This window comes from Nelumbo nucifera, chromosome 3 (genome assembly GCF_055504915.1).
Source record: "Nelumbo nucifera cultivar China Antique chromosome 3, China Antique-T2T, whole genome shotgun sequence".
Lineage (NCBI taxonomy): Eukaryota > Viridiplantae > Streptophyta > Magnoliopsida > Proteales > Nelumbonaceae > Nelumbo > Nelumbo nucifera.
In genome coordinates this window covers 97428884-97444417 of record NC_142651.1, presented here as the reverse complement: position 1 = coordinate 97444417, position 15534 = coordinate 97428884, and the positions used below count along the sequence as shown (strand labels likewise).

At 49.0% G+C, this 15534-nt stretch overlaps 1 protein-coding gene across 1 annotated transcript; it reads right to left on the bottom strand.

Annotated features, from left to right (window-relative positions):
* Window positions 1-391: 391 nt before the first annotated feature.
* On the bottom strand, window positions 392-2214 carry LOC104586893 (uncharacterized). The gene has a single exon (XM_010244276.3). It carries the CDS (start codon window positions 2026-2028, stop codon window positions 625-627), a length of 1404 nt encoding a protein of 467 aa, XP_010242578.1. The 5' UTR covers window positions 2029-2214; the 3' UTR covers window positions 392-624.
* Window positions 2215-15534: the final 13320 nt, after the last annotated feature.

The following is a 15534-nucleotide window of genomic DNA, read 5'->3' as shown; positions in this document are numbered from 1 at the left end:
AGGGATGGCAATTTTTGTCGCAAAACTGCAGCCCTGCCCTGCACTGCATTGGGTGGATTATTTTATTTTATTTTATTTTATTTTAAGCAGGGATAGGGTAGAAACGGAAAAAATATTTATCCTGAATAGGGGATGAGTGGGGATGACATTTGCATATTCACCAAACCTACATGGAACTCAATATTGAATGAAGTAGGTTTTTCCGAGGAAAATATTTTTGTCCTGAATAGGACATGGGTGGGAATTGCATACTCCAAACTCCTATTAATCCTATTTTAAGGTGTTGCATTCGAATAGAGATTATCATTATCCATCCCAGAAAATTTAAGCAAGGAAGAACACTGAAAACTGGAATTATAACAATAAAAAAAAAAAAGATGGAATCAATATAATCTCCAAAAAATTAATTAAAATCTTACAAAATAACACTCAAAGATTACATGAATTCCACCTGATCTGAGTATCAATATCTACAGAGTAATAGCAACTTATTGCTTTGCTCTTTCCACTCATTAATATATAAATTAAGAAAAAGGAAAGGAAGAAAGAAAGAAAAGAATCAAAACCTTGCCAGAAAAGAAATAAATCAATTCTGATCTTCCCTCAGTGAATGAACTCGCTTAATTAACCCTTCCACTCGATGCACTGCGATGTAGGCCTTGTCTTCTGCTTCCCTGCTTTAAGCGGGCAAGCAGTCTGCGCCGGCGGGACCATGCAGTTGTACTGCAAGCACAACGAACTACTGACGGGAATCGCGGCCGCCGGACTAATCTGGATTCCCGTCAGGTAATTGTGCTGTAGATACAGTATCTCTATGCCCGCTGCTAATAGCCTTTCGACGAAGATGCTCGGGACCTGCCCCATGAACTTGTTGTTGTTGAGATACAGTTTCTTAACGGTCGAGAACAATGGAGATATCTCCCCGGACAGCCGGTTGTAGCTAAGATCAACTGTCCGGATTCTGACCTGGTTCCACGGTCGAACAGGGCCGCTGAACAGGTTCCTCTGTAACTGAAGGTTCGTGATAGGAAATGAGAAGAGATTGCCCGGGATAATGCCCGTAAACTGGTTCATGCTCAGGTCCAGGTAGTTCAACCGGTTGAGCCGCGACAGTAGCCGGTCGACCGGTCCTGTGAGACGGTTGTACGACATTGCCAGGTACTGGAGCGACGGAGGCAGAGACGAAGGTGAGAGAATGCCGGAGAGGTCGTTGTGCTTGAGGTCGAGGCGGGTTAGGGCTCGTGATAAGAACGGAGGGACTGAACCAGACAGATGGTTGTGACAGAGAATGACATTGGATAATGATGGCAGAGTTCCGATTGTTCGGGGAATCTGGCCTCTCAGTTGATTGTAGCTGAGATCGAGCGTTTGAAGGCTCCGAAGCTCCGCAAGATTCGCCGGAATCTCCCCGGATATGAAGTTACGGCTAATGGCGAGAAACCGGAGGCTCTTCAACTGTGATAGCGTTTGAGGAAGAGTACCAATAATTCTACCGGGAACAATGGAGAGCTCGGCTAACGCTGAAAGTTTACCGATTGCAGGATCGAGACGACCGGTTAGACCAGGAGAACCAGCTCTGGGATCACCTAGGTTCAAAGCGATGACCTTGTCGGCTTCACAGTACACACCGGCGAAGTTGCACGGGTCGGAGGTGAAGTCCCAGGAGGAGAAGAAATTCGAGCCTGACATGTCGTTTAGGGCTTTCCGTATCGACTGCAGGGCCAAGAAATCAAGAGGTTGTAACATGGAAAATGCGCAGAAAGGAATGCACAACAGAACTAAAAGATAGAGAGCAGAGACTGCAGGTCCGCCGAAGCTCTTCATCATCTCCATCTCTGAAAGGAAACAGAGAGAAGAGATAAGAGAAACCCAGGGGAGGCAGGGAACTCTGGTTTGACGAGAAGGGTCTGTAAGGGTTTTAAAGAGGAAGGGATGACCTTTTCTGCTACTTTTCCGTGAGAAAAACCTCCAGATTTCTCGTGCGAGACTCCGTGAACGCTTTAATGGCGAAGCAGTTGAAGACAGCATGAATAAGCAAGACTCAGGCGAGATATTGAGAGAAAGAGAGATGTCTTCGGATGCAAGTTACACTTTCTTCATCGATCTTTCTCTCTTCTGTCTCTATGTTCTTCGCTTTTTCATTATTTTGGCTTCCCAGAGAAGGCGCAATGAGGACCTCTGCAACAGCAAAGCTGCTCTGGAAGTCCCTTCTTTTTCCCCTTATTTTTATTCGTTATTTGTTTTTTTTTTTTCTCTCTTACTTGGGAATAGGTTCGGAAGTGCAAACGGTTCTCCGAGCCTAGGTGTTGCACCGAGCCTGAGGCTTGTGCAACAACTCAGCCCATGCGAACGTACTACGTGTCGAGACAGTGCCAGCTTTTTGGTATCACTGCTACGCGGGTTCCACTGCCAGACGCGGGATACAGACACGTCATCCAGTTTTGCCAGGTCATCTGCCGGGAGAATGGGGGTTGCCGCCAGCTGTCTATAGGAGATTGAGTAGTCGTTTTCCGAGAGAAGATTCTACCTGCTCAACGTGTTATTAATTTCTTCTGTGGACAAAAATATTGTTATGGGTGTGGGCCGTGGGCTGTGGCCTGTGGGGACACCAACGGTCTCTTTCTGCTGGGCATAGTTTTAGGAGGAACGATGTGCGGAACATCATACTGACCAATCAGTTTTGTGCACAATGATCTACGGTGATTAGATGATATAGGCCCCCATCTTTGATGCAGGATTCAGGATTGCTGAAGTTGAGATTCTCGATTTTCCATAAGCGACTAAGCGTAGCACACGGGTACTGCACCAGTCGGAGTGTAAATAGATTTTTATTTTATTTTTGGTAGATGAAAATAATTGCTCCTACCACGTTAGAGTTTTATACACTAATTTTGGAATTTACGGATTTAGCATTTAGGATTTAAGAGTTTTAGGGTTAAGAGTTTCTGTGCTTAGAGTTTAGATTTTAGAGTTTCCGGGTAAGTATATTTGTATATGCTTTTTTTGTTAAATTTATTTAGGTAAATGAATCTCTTCAATTTTTTCATATTCTTTTGCCTCATTTATTTTCTCGGTTAAATGATTAATTTTTCTATGTTTTATTATTATTATTATTATTTTTGGACCCAAATCTATGTTTTTTGTATTATATTGTTTTAATAGATATTTTTAACATATTATATTTTGAGCATTAATTTTCACGGGAGAAAGTTAATTTTTCCAAGTGGAAAAAGGATAACATTTCTTCGGATAAATAATATCCGATAAAAACATATTTGCTGTAAATCCCACCAAAATCCTGAAAAAGAAAGCAGAAGAGATTTTCAACCATACTAAAATCCACAAAACGAAGAAGGCCTTAGATAGAACATGTAGGAACCTAAGTTTTATCCAGCCACACAGGCAGATCTTGTGAATCAAGAGTAGGGCTGTAAAAAGATCGAATTTGGATTAAATCAAATTACATTTGCATCTACATTTGATTATAAAACCTCTAAATCTGCATCTGCATCTATTAATCGAATTCTAATTTAATCCAATCCAATTATTAATTAAATAATATCATTTCTAACATCCAAACCCAAAATAAATAATCGAAAACCATAATTTTGCGCGTGAAAGTCTAGTAAATCAGATTGATGGAGAAAACGTAATATTAGAAGCTACGAAATTAAGAGTGTAAGACGACCATCACTACCTGGACCAGTTGTAGTGTTGTAGTGGTGGTGGTGGGGGTGGAGGTGACGGTGACGGTGACGGTGGGAATTGATGGATCATGGCGTAGTAAATAAGATTGCCTGGAAAATGGGGTTGTTCAACCTTCAATTCAACTTGGTTTCCACCCACCGAACGTTCAAAGGCCATTGATTAACACCGTGAGAGAATAATTTGGATTTGTTAGGGTACAGTGCATTGAATTTCACTATATCCGTCATCTTCCCAAGCAAGAAATTCTTTTGGGAAATTGCGTAATCTGTCGATCAGTATCAGAACGAGGGACGTCTGTCTCATCATGGTTTTAGTTTTTCTGAATAAAATGATGGGGTCCAATCATATATGGAGATGGAGATTTCTCGGGCGAGCAGAGAGACAGAGAAAAAGAGCTAGAGATCTTCTCACCGAAGCGACGTTGTTCTGGGTAGTTGAATCATTTCCTTCCCCAGAAAAAAGGGGACCAGGTCGTAGTTATCTTAAGTTAATTTAATCGTTTAATAATTGCTTGTCCATTACATTCCGTTTCTTTTCCCAAAGACGAAGCGGCCCAGATAGAAGAGGATCAGGGGAAGCTGCTCGGCAACAGCTCGCAATAGAATGATAGATGACTCTGAAATCTGAACCTTCAGGTAGCAGTCTGAGTCTCTGAGAAGATTGAGACCTTCTGAAACTTGAATGAGGAAAGAGTGGGAAAAGTTCATTAAGATATGTACAAGTTGGAAATTATTAGATTGCCAAAGAGAATTATTAGTAGGAAAATCGTCATCTCTCTCTCTCTTGTTTGTTTTTTAATATTTTCTGATGGCATTGGCCCCCGACTCGTATTCTTGTCTCATAAAAATGTATGCTCTCATGAAGTACTAGTGTCGGCCAGAAGCTTCCTCTTCAATTGGTTTTTGGGTATCAAGAGAAGCACGTCATTGCCCCTTTCAATCCTCTTCTTATTGTCTGTTTGGCCTCTACCAATAATGAACTTGGGCCTTGGGAAAGGTAATTCGTTGAGGGATACTAAAGCTATGAATAACAATTTAGGAGCAAGTTAGGAAGAAAATAAGCAATTTAGGAACAACAGTATAATGAGGGTGGTGATTTCTGACCCAACACCCAACTATAGGGGTGATCATGGGCCGGGCCAGGTTTTGCACTATGATAAGGGCTATAACTTAGGCCCAGGCCTGTACTTCCGGGCCTGAAATATAAGTCCTAGCCCAATTCTACACGGGCTTGGTCCGGGCTTGAACACAAAACCCAGGCTCAAACCTGAAATTTCCGAATCAGGCCGAAATGATCTCCCCTACCCAACCGTAGTGATGATAATTTATGATCTGGCTCAGCTCAGCCCGTGAATTTTCGGGCCTGGACATCTATATTTCTATCAAGCCTGGCCCATCTTGGACCCGCATCAAGCCCGCACACAATGTGGGCTAGGCCTAGGCCAAGCAAGCCTTGGTCCTAGCTGGCCCAGCCCAGCCCAAAAATTATTATATATATATAATATATAGTATTATATCTTATAGTATTTTACTATATATATGTATATCATGTATATATGGTATTATATATTATTGTATACACAATAACATTTTAAATATGCTTTTTCTTAATTATGAACATAAAGTTAAATTAAAATTTTAATTTTAATTCATATGGGTAAGACTGAATGTCCGGTCCAGCCCAACCCGAGACTAGGCCTAGGGTTTGGGCTGAGCCGGGCTTGGGCAGGTCTTAATACTATTGATACCCTATAAAAACCTGGCCCCAGCCAAGTTCATGATCATCCCTCCTCAATCCATTTGGCCCTTCCATTAATCCACCCAAACTCATAGTGTTCATTCGATAACAAAGGGTAAATTGCAGAGTTTACACCTGCGTCCCACAAGGGGGTACCCCCACAGTGTCCTACAGCACATCCCTGCCATGTATTGGAAACATCTCTCGATGATGACATCATCGTCACAAGAACTATCATTGGGAGATGTTCCTAATGCAAGGTGGGGATGTGTTGTGGGACGTTGTGGGGCGTAGATGCAAACTCTAAATTGCATATCAGTATCTTGTACTATGGGAGTGGTTTTACTTTACTACCCGAGCTTTAAGCTTGCCATTGTAAAACTTGAACTCCCGAAAATTGCCACTTTAGTCTAGCACTGTTAACGGAGGTTAGAGTAGGTAGAGTAAAATTATCAAACTGCCATTTTACTTCTTTTTTTCTTTTTTTCTTCTTCTTCTTCGACATTTTTTGGTCCAAATTCCATGGCGGACCACTAGTCCAAACAAGTTTGGCTTCTTTCCATCTGTGTTGTTGCCTAGAGCTGATTTCGGATTACAAATGGATGAGTCATTCTTATTATAGGAATACTGATGGTGCGCAATCCGGCTGGTCCTATTTGTCAATGACCTTGCCTCTGAATGGAGCTGCGGGGAACCTAAAACCAAGAGGGTGAGAACGCTCCAAGGGAGACCCGGTGTGGAGGCTCCAAAGCTCAAGTTAGAATCCTTCAAAGGCGAGATGAAACCAGATAGCGCAGAGTTTGCATACCTTGTTCTTGGGGGGTCGGGAGCCTTTTATAACCACCTTGTGCACTCACTTCCAAGCTCTGTCAGATCGGGCATGATTATTTCTGAGCTCCTGCCAGTTTGGATGTCATCCCCTCTGGCTGGGCAGAACCGCCACTGCTCCCTTTGTCAGAGCCGTCTCTGATGGTGGCAGGTGGCAGGTGGCGGTGGCAGGAGGCCGTTTGAAGTGCGGTTGTCAAGCGTCAGATCCCAAATCAGTCAGGGGTGCCGCCCTTGGATACGGACACCCTTGGTGTCAGGTGTGGTATGTTCGGTCAGCCTGGCGTTTGGGAGGCGAAGTGCCGGGGTGGCGAGGCGAGGTGAAGTCTTGAGTTCAGATAGGGGAGTGTCCCGAACTGCCATGAGGTGGGCCAGTTCGGGTTACTGCCTTGTGAGGCTCGAGCTCTTTGTAAGGAGTTCGGGTCTCCTAGTAGGGAGCTCGGGCTGCTGGTTCCTTGGACACCCGTGCCTTGGGTGCGCTGTTTGTCCCGAGCTGTTTGATTTTTTCCACGTGGAGTGATTGCGAGGTCGGGCCAAATCTTCCTTCATCAATTGCCCCCCACTCCCTGCGCTAAGGGTCCTGCCCTGGAGCGGGGAGTTTGCAAGGTGGTAGGTGGATTTGCCCCGTACTTCGAATTTTTGTTGACTGATGGCGCAAGGTGTGTTGTTAGGATTCCTTGGGTTTCCTCGAGCGTCAAAAAAGGTGGGAAACGTGCCGACCTGCCCGAATGCTGATAGACGTGATGGCGCGTGCTTTATTTCGAATTTTCAAAAAGCGCGCCGCTTGGGAGACGTGACAGCAGGCGTTTTTTTCAAATTCGAGAGTCGTGCCGCTGCTGCATTTATTGTGAGGAGACGTGCGTTGGCATTCCGTCATTTTCGAAAAGACGTGTGCCGGCGCTGCCCGTTTCAGGAAGACGTGCGCCAATCACGTCTTGGTTTCAGGGGACGTGCGGTTAGTGTGACTGTGGGCCGTCGGATTGGCTTTGATCTGAGCCGTCGCTTTTCGGTCACTATGGATATAAATAGCGGGGGGAGGGGACCCAGTCACTGTTACTTCTGCATCTCTCGAGCTCGCGTCCAAGTTTCAACTCGCGTCCAGGCTTTTTCAGTTCGCATCCGGGCTTTTTCAGTTCGCGTCCGGGTTTTTTCAATTCGCGTCCAAGGTTCCTTTTGCTCGTTCGAGCTTCTGTGGTCTACTCCAACCTCTTTCCGGGTGAGTACCTTCCTGGAATCCATCTTTGCTCCCCGATGTCTAGCTAGGATAGCTCAGACAGTCCTTCAAGCGGGTCCGATGCAGGTTCTACGAACCGAGTTGCGTCCCCCGATAGTTCTAGTGAGCCCGACGTAGAGCTTGAGGAAGAGGTTGAACCCATAGGCCGAGGCGCCTTGGGTAGTTTGGCGTCCACCTCTCGTCGGGGTCGGACGTTAGACAAGTTTGGCCCTTCGACCATGACGCCTGAGGAACTCCAATCCCTCATTACCTACTATAACTTGCCCGGGGAGTATGCCTACTTCATACCTTCGGGTAGCTTTCCTTGGGAACACGGTCCTAATGAGATCGTGATATTCCGGGAGCAGCTCGCCGCGGGGCTGCGATTGCCTTTCCATCCCCCCTCCTTTTCGAAGTTCTGAACCACTTCGGCGTGACGGTCGGCCAGCTCCACCCGAACTCCATTCGAAATTTGGTGGGGACAATCTCCCTATTTTGTGAAGAGAGCTTTCCTTTAGACTTGGAGGTTTTTTCTTCCATCTTGATGCTTAAGAAGCAAGCGGGTCCCCTCCCTGGGCATAGGCGGGCATACTACTGTCTCCTCGTCCAGGCTTTAAGCTTTTACATGAACTCCCCAACAAGGTCCCGACGTGGAAGCAGGACTATTTCGGGGTGCGAAGTGTGCTAGGGTGGCCATTTCAGACCGGGTGGGGGATGGCCGCTCCCGACTCCAGTGTCACGCTTGACAAAGAGATGGTGAAGGGCCTCTGGCAATGGGCACGGCTTGGGCTGAAGTGTCAACAGTATCTGACGGAGGCCAAGCTTATTGTGGCCAGCCTGAGTTCGGGTAGGTTCTTCACTTAGAGATCATGTCTTGCTCTCTCTTACTTTTTATTGATGTCGAACTTCTTTTCGCAGGTGTGATTGACTCTCGAGGGACCCGTGGCGGGCACTTGTTCCAAGGCATGAAGAGGAGGAAGCGGGTTGCTAAGCGAACTCGCACCAAGCTGCCCTGGGATGCGGAGCCCAAGGTGCCGGATTATCCGTCGGAAGATCTGCCTAGGGAGCCCGAGATGGTTCCTCCTATGCAGGAGCCGGCGGGGGCCCCTTATTCTGAGACTACTTACACAAGGGCTCCCACCTACTCCGGTGCTTCTGCTTACTCTGGGTCTGCTCATACGCGAGCTGGGCCCTTAGGCTCGGGGGCCCCGGGGGATTTCAGGAGTGTGCTGTTGCCTACTCATGCTCTTCAAAAGAGTAAGGAGGCCATTTTCCCTGAGGAGGTCGCGACGTGGACCGATCTCCCTCTGCATCAAGTGGCCTGTCGTGCCGTTACCCATGCCATGGTGGTAAGTGACTTCCCCTTTTTTAGAGCTCATTGGCTTTCATTCTGTTGGTTCTTTTAATCAGTCGGTTCTTTTTGGTAGGTGAACTCTTCTATTCACACCTTGGCGGCACAGGTGGAGAGGAGCTCGAGGCAGGCGCGAGCTACTGAAGCGACTGTTCGTGCTACCGAGGAGGCTGCTCGTGTTGCGTGGATCCAGCAGGCGAGGTCTCAAAGAGATGCCGAGGCTATGGGAGTGGTGGTGAAGCACATGGCGGACTTGAGACTGGATCTACAGCATCAGGTCGAGTACCTTCAGGAGGACATCAGGGAGAGGATGCAAATCTTTTCACAAGGTATCAAAGATCCCAAGAAGAAGGCTGTTGATGAGTACATTGCTTCGCCGGGCTTCGATGATCTGATGGTGGATTCGTACAGGAGGGGTTTTAAACTAAGCTGGTGGATGATCCGGAATACGTACCCCGAGCTCGATATCAGTGTTATATCCACTTCGCGCATCACTCGGGAGATGGCCAATGCTGCGGATGGTGAACCAGATTCCGAGGGCGAGGCAGGGCCTTCGGGTATCGTTGAAGTGCCTTCCGATAATGAAGAAGTAGCCCCGGGCCTGTAAAAATGAAATGGCTTCTTTTTTTTTTTTTTGAATGTACACTCCATAATTTGAAATGAAATGGCTTTTCTTTTGGTTAAGTGTTGGTTGTTCTTTCTCCGAACTGAGCGTTTTTTCCAAACTGACCATTCGTCCGGTCTTCCCTGCTAGCTCATTGTCTCTGCTTCACCTTTGCCTTGTTTCCTTCGTTAACTCGGCATGTTCGGGGTACTCGCCTTGGTGGACTATAGGTAGTACCGCCTTAAGTTGACGATGTTCCATGTTCGGGGCACTCGCTTACCCTCCAAGGTTTCGAGCTCGTATGCCCCCCCGAGCACTCCCTTTACTTTGTAGGGCCCTTCCCAATTTGGTCCAAATTTGCCCACACCGGGTTTGGGTACTATGATTTTACGGAGAACCAGGTCGCCAATGCGGAAGCTCTGCTTCTTTACTCTGCCGTTGTAGTACCGAGCTACTTTTTGCTGGTAGGCCGCTGTCTGGATGTGCGCGAGGTCTCTTACCTCATCCAATAGGTCGAGGTTGGTGCGTAATTCATCTCCATTTGTCTGATCGTGATACGCTTCTAGTCGTAATGTAGGTATTTCGATTTCTGCTGGGATTACCGCTTCGGTGTTGTAGGTGAGGTTGAAGGGGGTCTCTCCTGTGGCAGTTTTTTCCGTAGTTCGGTGAGCCCATAGAACACTTGGTAGCTCGTCCGCCCACAACCCTTTAGCTCGGTCCAGTCGTGCTTTCAATCCGCGGAGGATGGCTCTGTTCATTACTTCTGTTTGACCGTTTGCTTGCGGGTGTGCGATCAATGTGAAGTTCTGATGAATTCCCATGTCTTGGCACCATTCTTGGAACTTAATATCCTCGAACTGCTTGCCGTTGTCAAAGATCAGTACCCGAGGTACCCCGAAGCGACATACTATGTTCCTCCAAAAGAAGTTCTGTATGTTTCGGTCTGTGACCGTTGTCAAAGGTTCAGCATCTATCCACTTTGTGAAGTAATCTACTGCCACCACTAGGAACTTTCTCCCTCCTGTTGCTGGTGGAAAAGGCCCCAGGAGGTCAATGCCCCATTGCACAAAGGGCCATGGACTGGTGAGGTACTTGAGGTCAGCAACAAGCTGATGGTGTATATTGGCGTGCTTCTGACACTTGTTGCATTTCCTGACGAGCTCGATCGCCTCTGCCTTCATCGTTGGCCAGTAGTATCCTTGTCAGAGTGCCTTTTGGGCGAGGGCTCTGCCCCCCAGGTGTCCGCCGCACAGACCTTCATGGGTGTCGCGTAGTACGATTTCGGCTTCGGCAGGTCGCAAGCAACGCAGGTAGGGGAGCGTGTAAGATCGCCGGTACAATCGTTCGTCTATTATGACGTATTTGGCTGCCTGGCGCTGCACCCTCTTAGCTGCATTGCGATCTGCGGGGAGGGATCCATCTAGCAAGAAGCTCACGAGTGGGTCGATCCAACTCGGTTCTGCTTCAAGGACGGGAGCGACCTCCTCTGCCCCACCGAGAATGCTAGGCCGAGGTAAGTCTTCTATGTACACGGTTCTCATGGTGTTGTGACTCGTGCTGGGTAACCGGAACAGGGCGTCGGCCTCAGTGTTCTCTGACCTCGGGATTTGTCTGATGAAGTGTGACTGGAAGTTGAGCAGAGTCTTCTTTACTTTTGCTAAGTATGCGATCATAGCGAGCTCGCGTGCTTCGTATTCGCTCGTAACCTGGTTGACCACGAGCTGAGAATCACTGCAGATGACTATGTGCTTTGCTCTTACCTTTTGCGCTAGGTTCAGCCCGGCTATTAGTGCCTCATACTCAGCCTCGTTGTTGGATGTCGCGAACTCAAAGCGTAGTGCGTATTCCAGTTTCGCGCCACCTGGGCCGCGCAGGACTATTCCAGCCCCGCTGCCCTGCTGGTTGGAGGAGTCATCTACGTGAAGGATCCAGGGCTCCTCATCCCAGTTCGCGTTTGGCATAACCAGGAGAGATGCCACACTGGCTGCTACTTCACAGGGTTCAGACTCTATTGGCTTGGGAGCTCCGGGCTCACCCGAACTGGGGATCCCGGGCTTGACCAGCCCAGGGGCTTCGAGGCTGAAGGTGCACTCGGCGATAAAATCTGCTAAGGCTTGGGCCTTAATAGCGGTTCGTGGCTTATACTGGAGATCGTACTCGCTGAGCTCGATGGCCCACTTCGTTAGCCAACCGAAAACCTCGGGCTTAAGTAGGACTTGCCTTAGGGGTTGGTCGGTCAAGACCACGACGGTGTGGGCCTGGAAATACGGGCGGAGTTTTCGTGCTGCAATTACCAGTGCATACGCTAGCTTTTCTATCTGCGGGTACCTCGCCTTTGCCCCTTGCAGGATTTTACTAACATAATAGACAAGTCGTTGGACCCGACCTGCTTCTTTTATAAGTACCGAACTGACCACCTCGTCGCTTGCTGAGAGGTACAGTTCTAAGACTTCGCCCTCCTCTGGCCTGGCCAGGGTTGGTATAGTAGCGAGGTAATTTTTTAGCTTGTCGAACGCCAGCTGGCAGTCTTGGGTCCATTCGAACCCTTTGCCATTGATTGCCTTAAAGAAAGGTAGACAATGGTCTACTGATTTGGACATGAAGCGGCTCAGGGCGGCTATGCGGCCGTTTAGCCTCTGAACTTCTTTTACTTTTCGAGGTGGTCTCATATCTAGGATAGCCTTTACTTTGTCTAGGTTGGCCTCAATACCGCATCGGTTGACAATGTACCCTAGGAACTTACCTGAGGTGATGCCAAAGACACACTTGTTGGGGTTTAGTTTCATGCTAAATCGACGCAGAATTTGGAAAATAGAATCCAGGTCTTGTATTAACTCCCGTGAGAATTGCGTTTTGACGACCATGTCGTCTACATAACACTCTGCTTTCGTGCCAATTAAGGGCCGAAACAGTTTATTTACAAGTCTTTGGAAGGTCGCCCCAACATTCTTCAGTCCGAAGGGCATGACCTTGTAACAGTATAGGCCGAACTCGGTTATGAAGCTGGTTTTTTCCTCATCGGACTGGTCCATCTTGATTTGGTTATAACCCGAGTAGGTGTCCAAGAAGCTTAGCAGCTCATGTCCCGAGGTCGCGTCCACTAGGCGGTCGATCCTGGGGAGGGGGAAGCAGTCTTTTGGGAAAGCTCGGTTCAGGTTGGTGTAGTCGACGCACATGCGCCACCTGCCGTTTGCCTTTTTCACCAACACTGGGTTGGCCACCCAGCTCGGGTAATGAACTTCTCTTATGAAGTCTGCTGCGAGGAGCTTTTCGACCTCCTCGTCGACCGCCCTTCAGCGCTCTAGGGCTAAGTTGCGTTTCTTCTGTCTAACGGGTCTGACAATTCAGTTTGTAGAGGTTCCTCGACGGAAGCACCGATCTATATTGTTCGAGCCGGATCCGTAGCCGAGGTTGGTATTGCGACAGTCTCCTCTGTGGGCGAAGCTCGCTCCTCGCCCTGCTTCGTAGGCCGCTCCAGTTCGAGGTCGTCGACCGCCTTGGTCTTTCCCTTCAGGGCGGCAACATAACACTTGCGGGACTCAAGCTGGTCGCCCCGCGCTACCCCCACACCGAAGTCGGTAGAGAACTTCATTGCCAGATAGTAGGTGGAGACCACTGCCCACAGAATATGCGTAAATGGCCGTCCTATTATGGCATTGTATGGGGTGGGGGTCGCGACTACCAGGAAATCGTGGTTGTTTGACCGCACAGGGCCATGTGCCGACTTCCACAGGTATTGTTATCTTCCCGAGGGGCCTGACTTCCTCTCCGCTGAAGCCTACTAGAGGGTTACTTGAGGGCTTCAGCTCGTGTCTCTGCAACTGTAGCTGCTCAAATGCTGACTTGAAGAGGATGTCTACCGAGCTTCCCGAATCCACAAGCACGCGCTTGACTTCGAAGTCGCTGATCCTTAGTTTTATGACGAGCGTGTCATCGTGAGGGTAGTGGACACCTCGCACATCGTCTTCTGTGAAGAAGATCGGTTCTTCCGTCTTCGGCCTCTTTGGAGGGTTCTGTTCTTCTCGGGCTGCCTCGCGAACTGACGTCCGGGCTGCTGCCGAAGTACATCCTGCCACCACCGGACCTCCCACTATCACATGGATGGTTCCTCGGACTGGCCTTTCTTCCGGAGGCTGTCGTAGCAGCGCTTCGGCTGGTTTGCTGCTGGATTCGGGGATATCCTTTTCGTGCTCCCCTTGTCGACTTTCCTTATTATTATTATCATACTGTACAAAATTTCTCAAGTATCCGCGACGGATGAGTCCCTCTATCTCGTCCCGGAGATTATTACATTGTTCGGTACTATGACCGTGATCTTTGTGAAAACTACAATATAGATTTTTATTCCTCTCGTTTGGATTCCCCTTCAGGCGAGGTGGCCACTTCACGTATGGGGCGTCCTTGATCGTCATCAAGATCTCAGTTCGCCTCGTGTTTAACGGCGTGTAATCCGTCCGAACTACTGAGGGAGCTCGGGATGGCTGGCTCGGCTTCGCCTCTCGGGCTGGGTTTCTCCTGTCACTTGGATTGGTGGGCTCACCTTCTCTTTTCCTTTTCTCGACCCCGACTTTGGTCCTTTGGTTGATTTCTTCCTCTGTTCTCATGAACTTGTCCGCGAGTTTGAGGAATTCGGCCACGGTCGCGGGCTGGCTGGCTACCATGTGCCATTTGAATTCTTTGTGCGTTACTCCTCTCTTAGCCGCGGTGAGCTGTACTGCGGGGTCTAATCGCGGTATCTGTAAGCATGCTTCATTGAACCACTTGATGTAGCCCCGGATGGATTCTCCTTCTCTCTGGACTACCCCGAAGATGCTTTCCTCCGTTCTGGGGCACCGCTTGCTAGTAACGAAGTGTGTTGTGAAGACCTGCACGAACTGGGTCTAGCTTCTTATTGACCCTAGGGCTAGGTTCTTGTACCAGGTGCGGGCTACCCCCCGAATGTGGTGGTGAAGGCTACACACATGCATGATTCACTGGCCCTAGCGAGGTGCATTTGGAACTGGAAGGCATCGACGTGGTCGTTGAGGTCAAAGGACCCATCATACTTGTCCAAAGGTGGGAGCTTAAAGTCTCTGGGCATGGGGACTGCCAGGAGTTCCGATGCGAGGGGAGAAGGAACTGAGAGAATCGGGGCAGCTCTTACCTCGTCCGAGCTCGTCTCTTCCTTTCCTCTAAGCTCGGGCAGGACGCGGGTGGCAGTTCGGCGACTTCGCCGGCGCCTTCGTTGAGTGGGCCTAGTACTAGCGCTGCTGGCCTCTGTGTTGCCGAGCTCGATGGGCCCGGAATGCTGGCAGTCTGCTACTAGGGCATTGAACCGGTTCTCCGTGAGCGGGAACTCGGGCCTGGAGCGCCGAGGTGCTGACCTCGCGGGCGAGGTTCCTGTTCCGCCTGCGAGCTGCGAGGCGGGGGTGATTTTCCTTTCCTTTCGGCCTGGAGATGATGCTTGACTGTTAGGGGAGTTCTGGAGCTGGGAGGTTTCTCCCCGGTGAGGGCGTCCACCCTGAGGGGAGGCCTTAACCTGCTTCGGGGCTGGGTGCCTAGGCGGAAGCAGTGACTGGTTCAAGGGTAGTTGGGGGAACTGCTGTTGATAGTGATGTTGGGAGAGGTGGTGTAGTACTTGGTGCTGTTGGAGTTGATGTTGCTGGAATTGCTGCATTTGGGTCTGCATCGCCCGCATGCATTGCATCAGGTCGTCCAACTGGTTTGGGCGGGTCGCCAGGGGGACAGCAGTTGGTTCAGCAAAAGTTGTTTCGATAGGGAATGAAGGAGGGATGTTCATGGTAGGAGGGTTCACGGGCGCCACTGTTTGAGGCGCATCTGAGCTGTAGATCCCATCCACAGGAAGGGGGATGGTGAACTGTCCGATGCATACTACGGGGGCTTAGAGTCGTTCCCCGGTGGTGTTTGTCTCTGTTTCACGTCTGGCGTTGCTGGAGGAAGCCATGAGTGTTGGGGTTTTTGGAAGAAGAGGAGGTTATGAGAGTTTTAGAGGGAGGCTTTTAGAAGCGAAATTCCCACAGATGGCGCCAATTGATGGTGCGCAATCTGGCTAGTCCTAGTTGTCAATGACCTTGCCTCTGAACGGAGCTGCGGGGA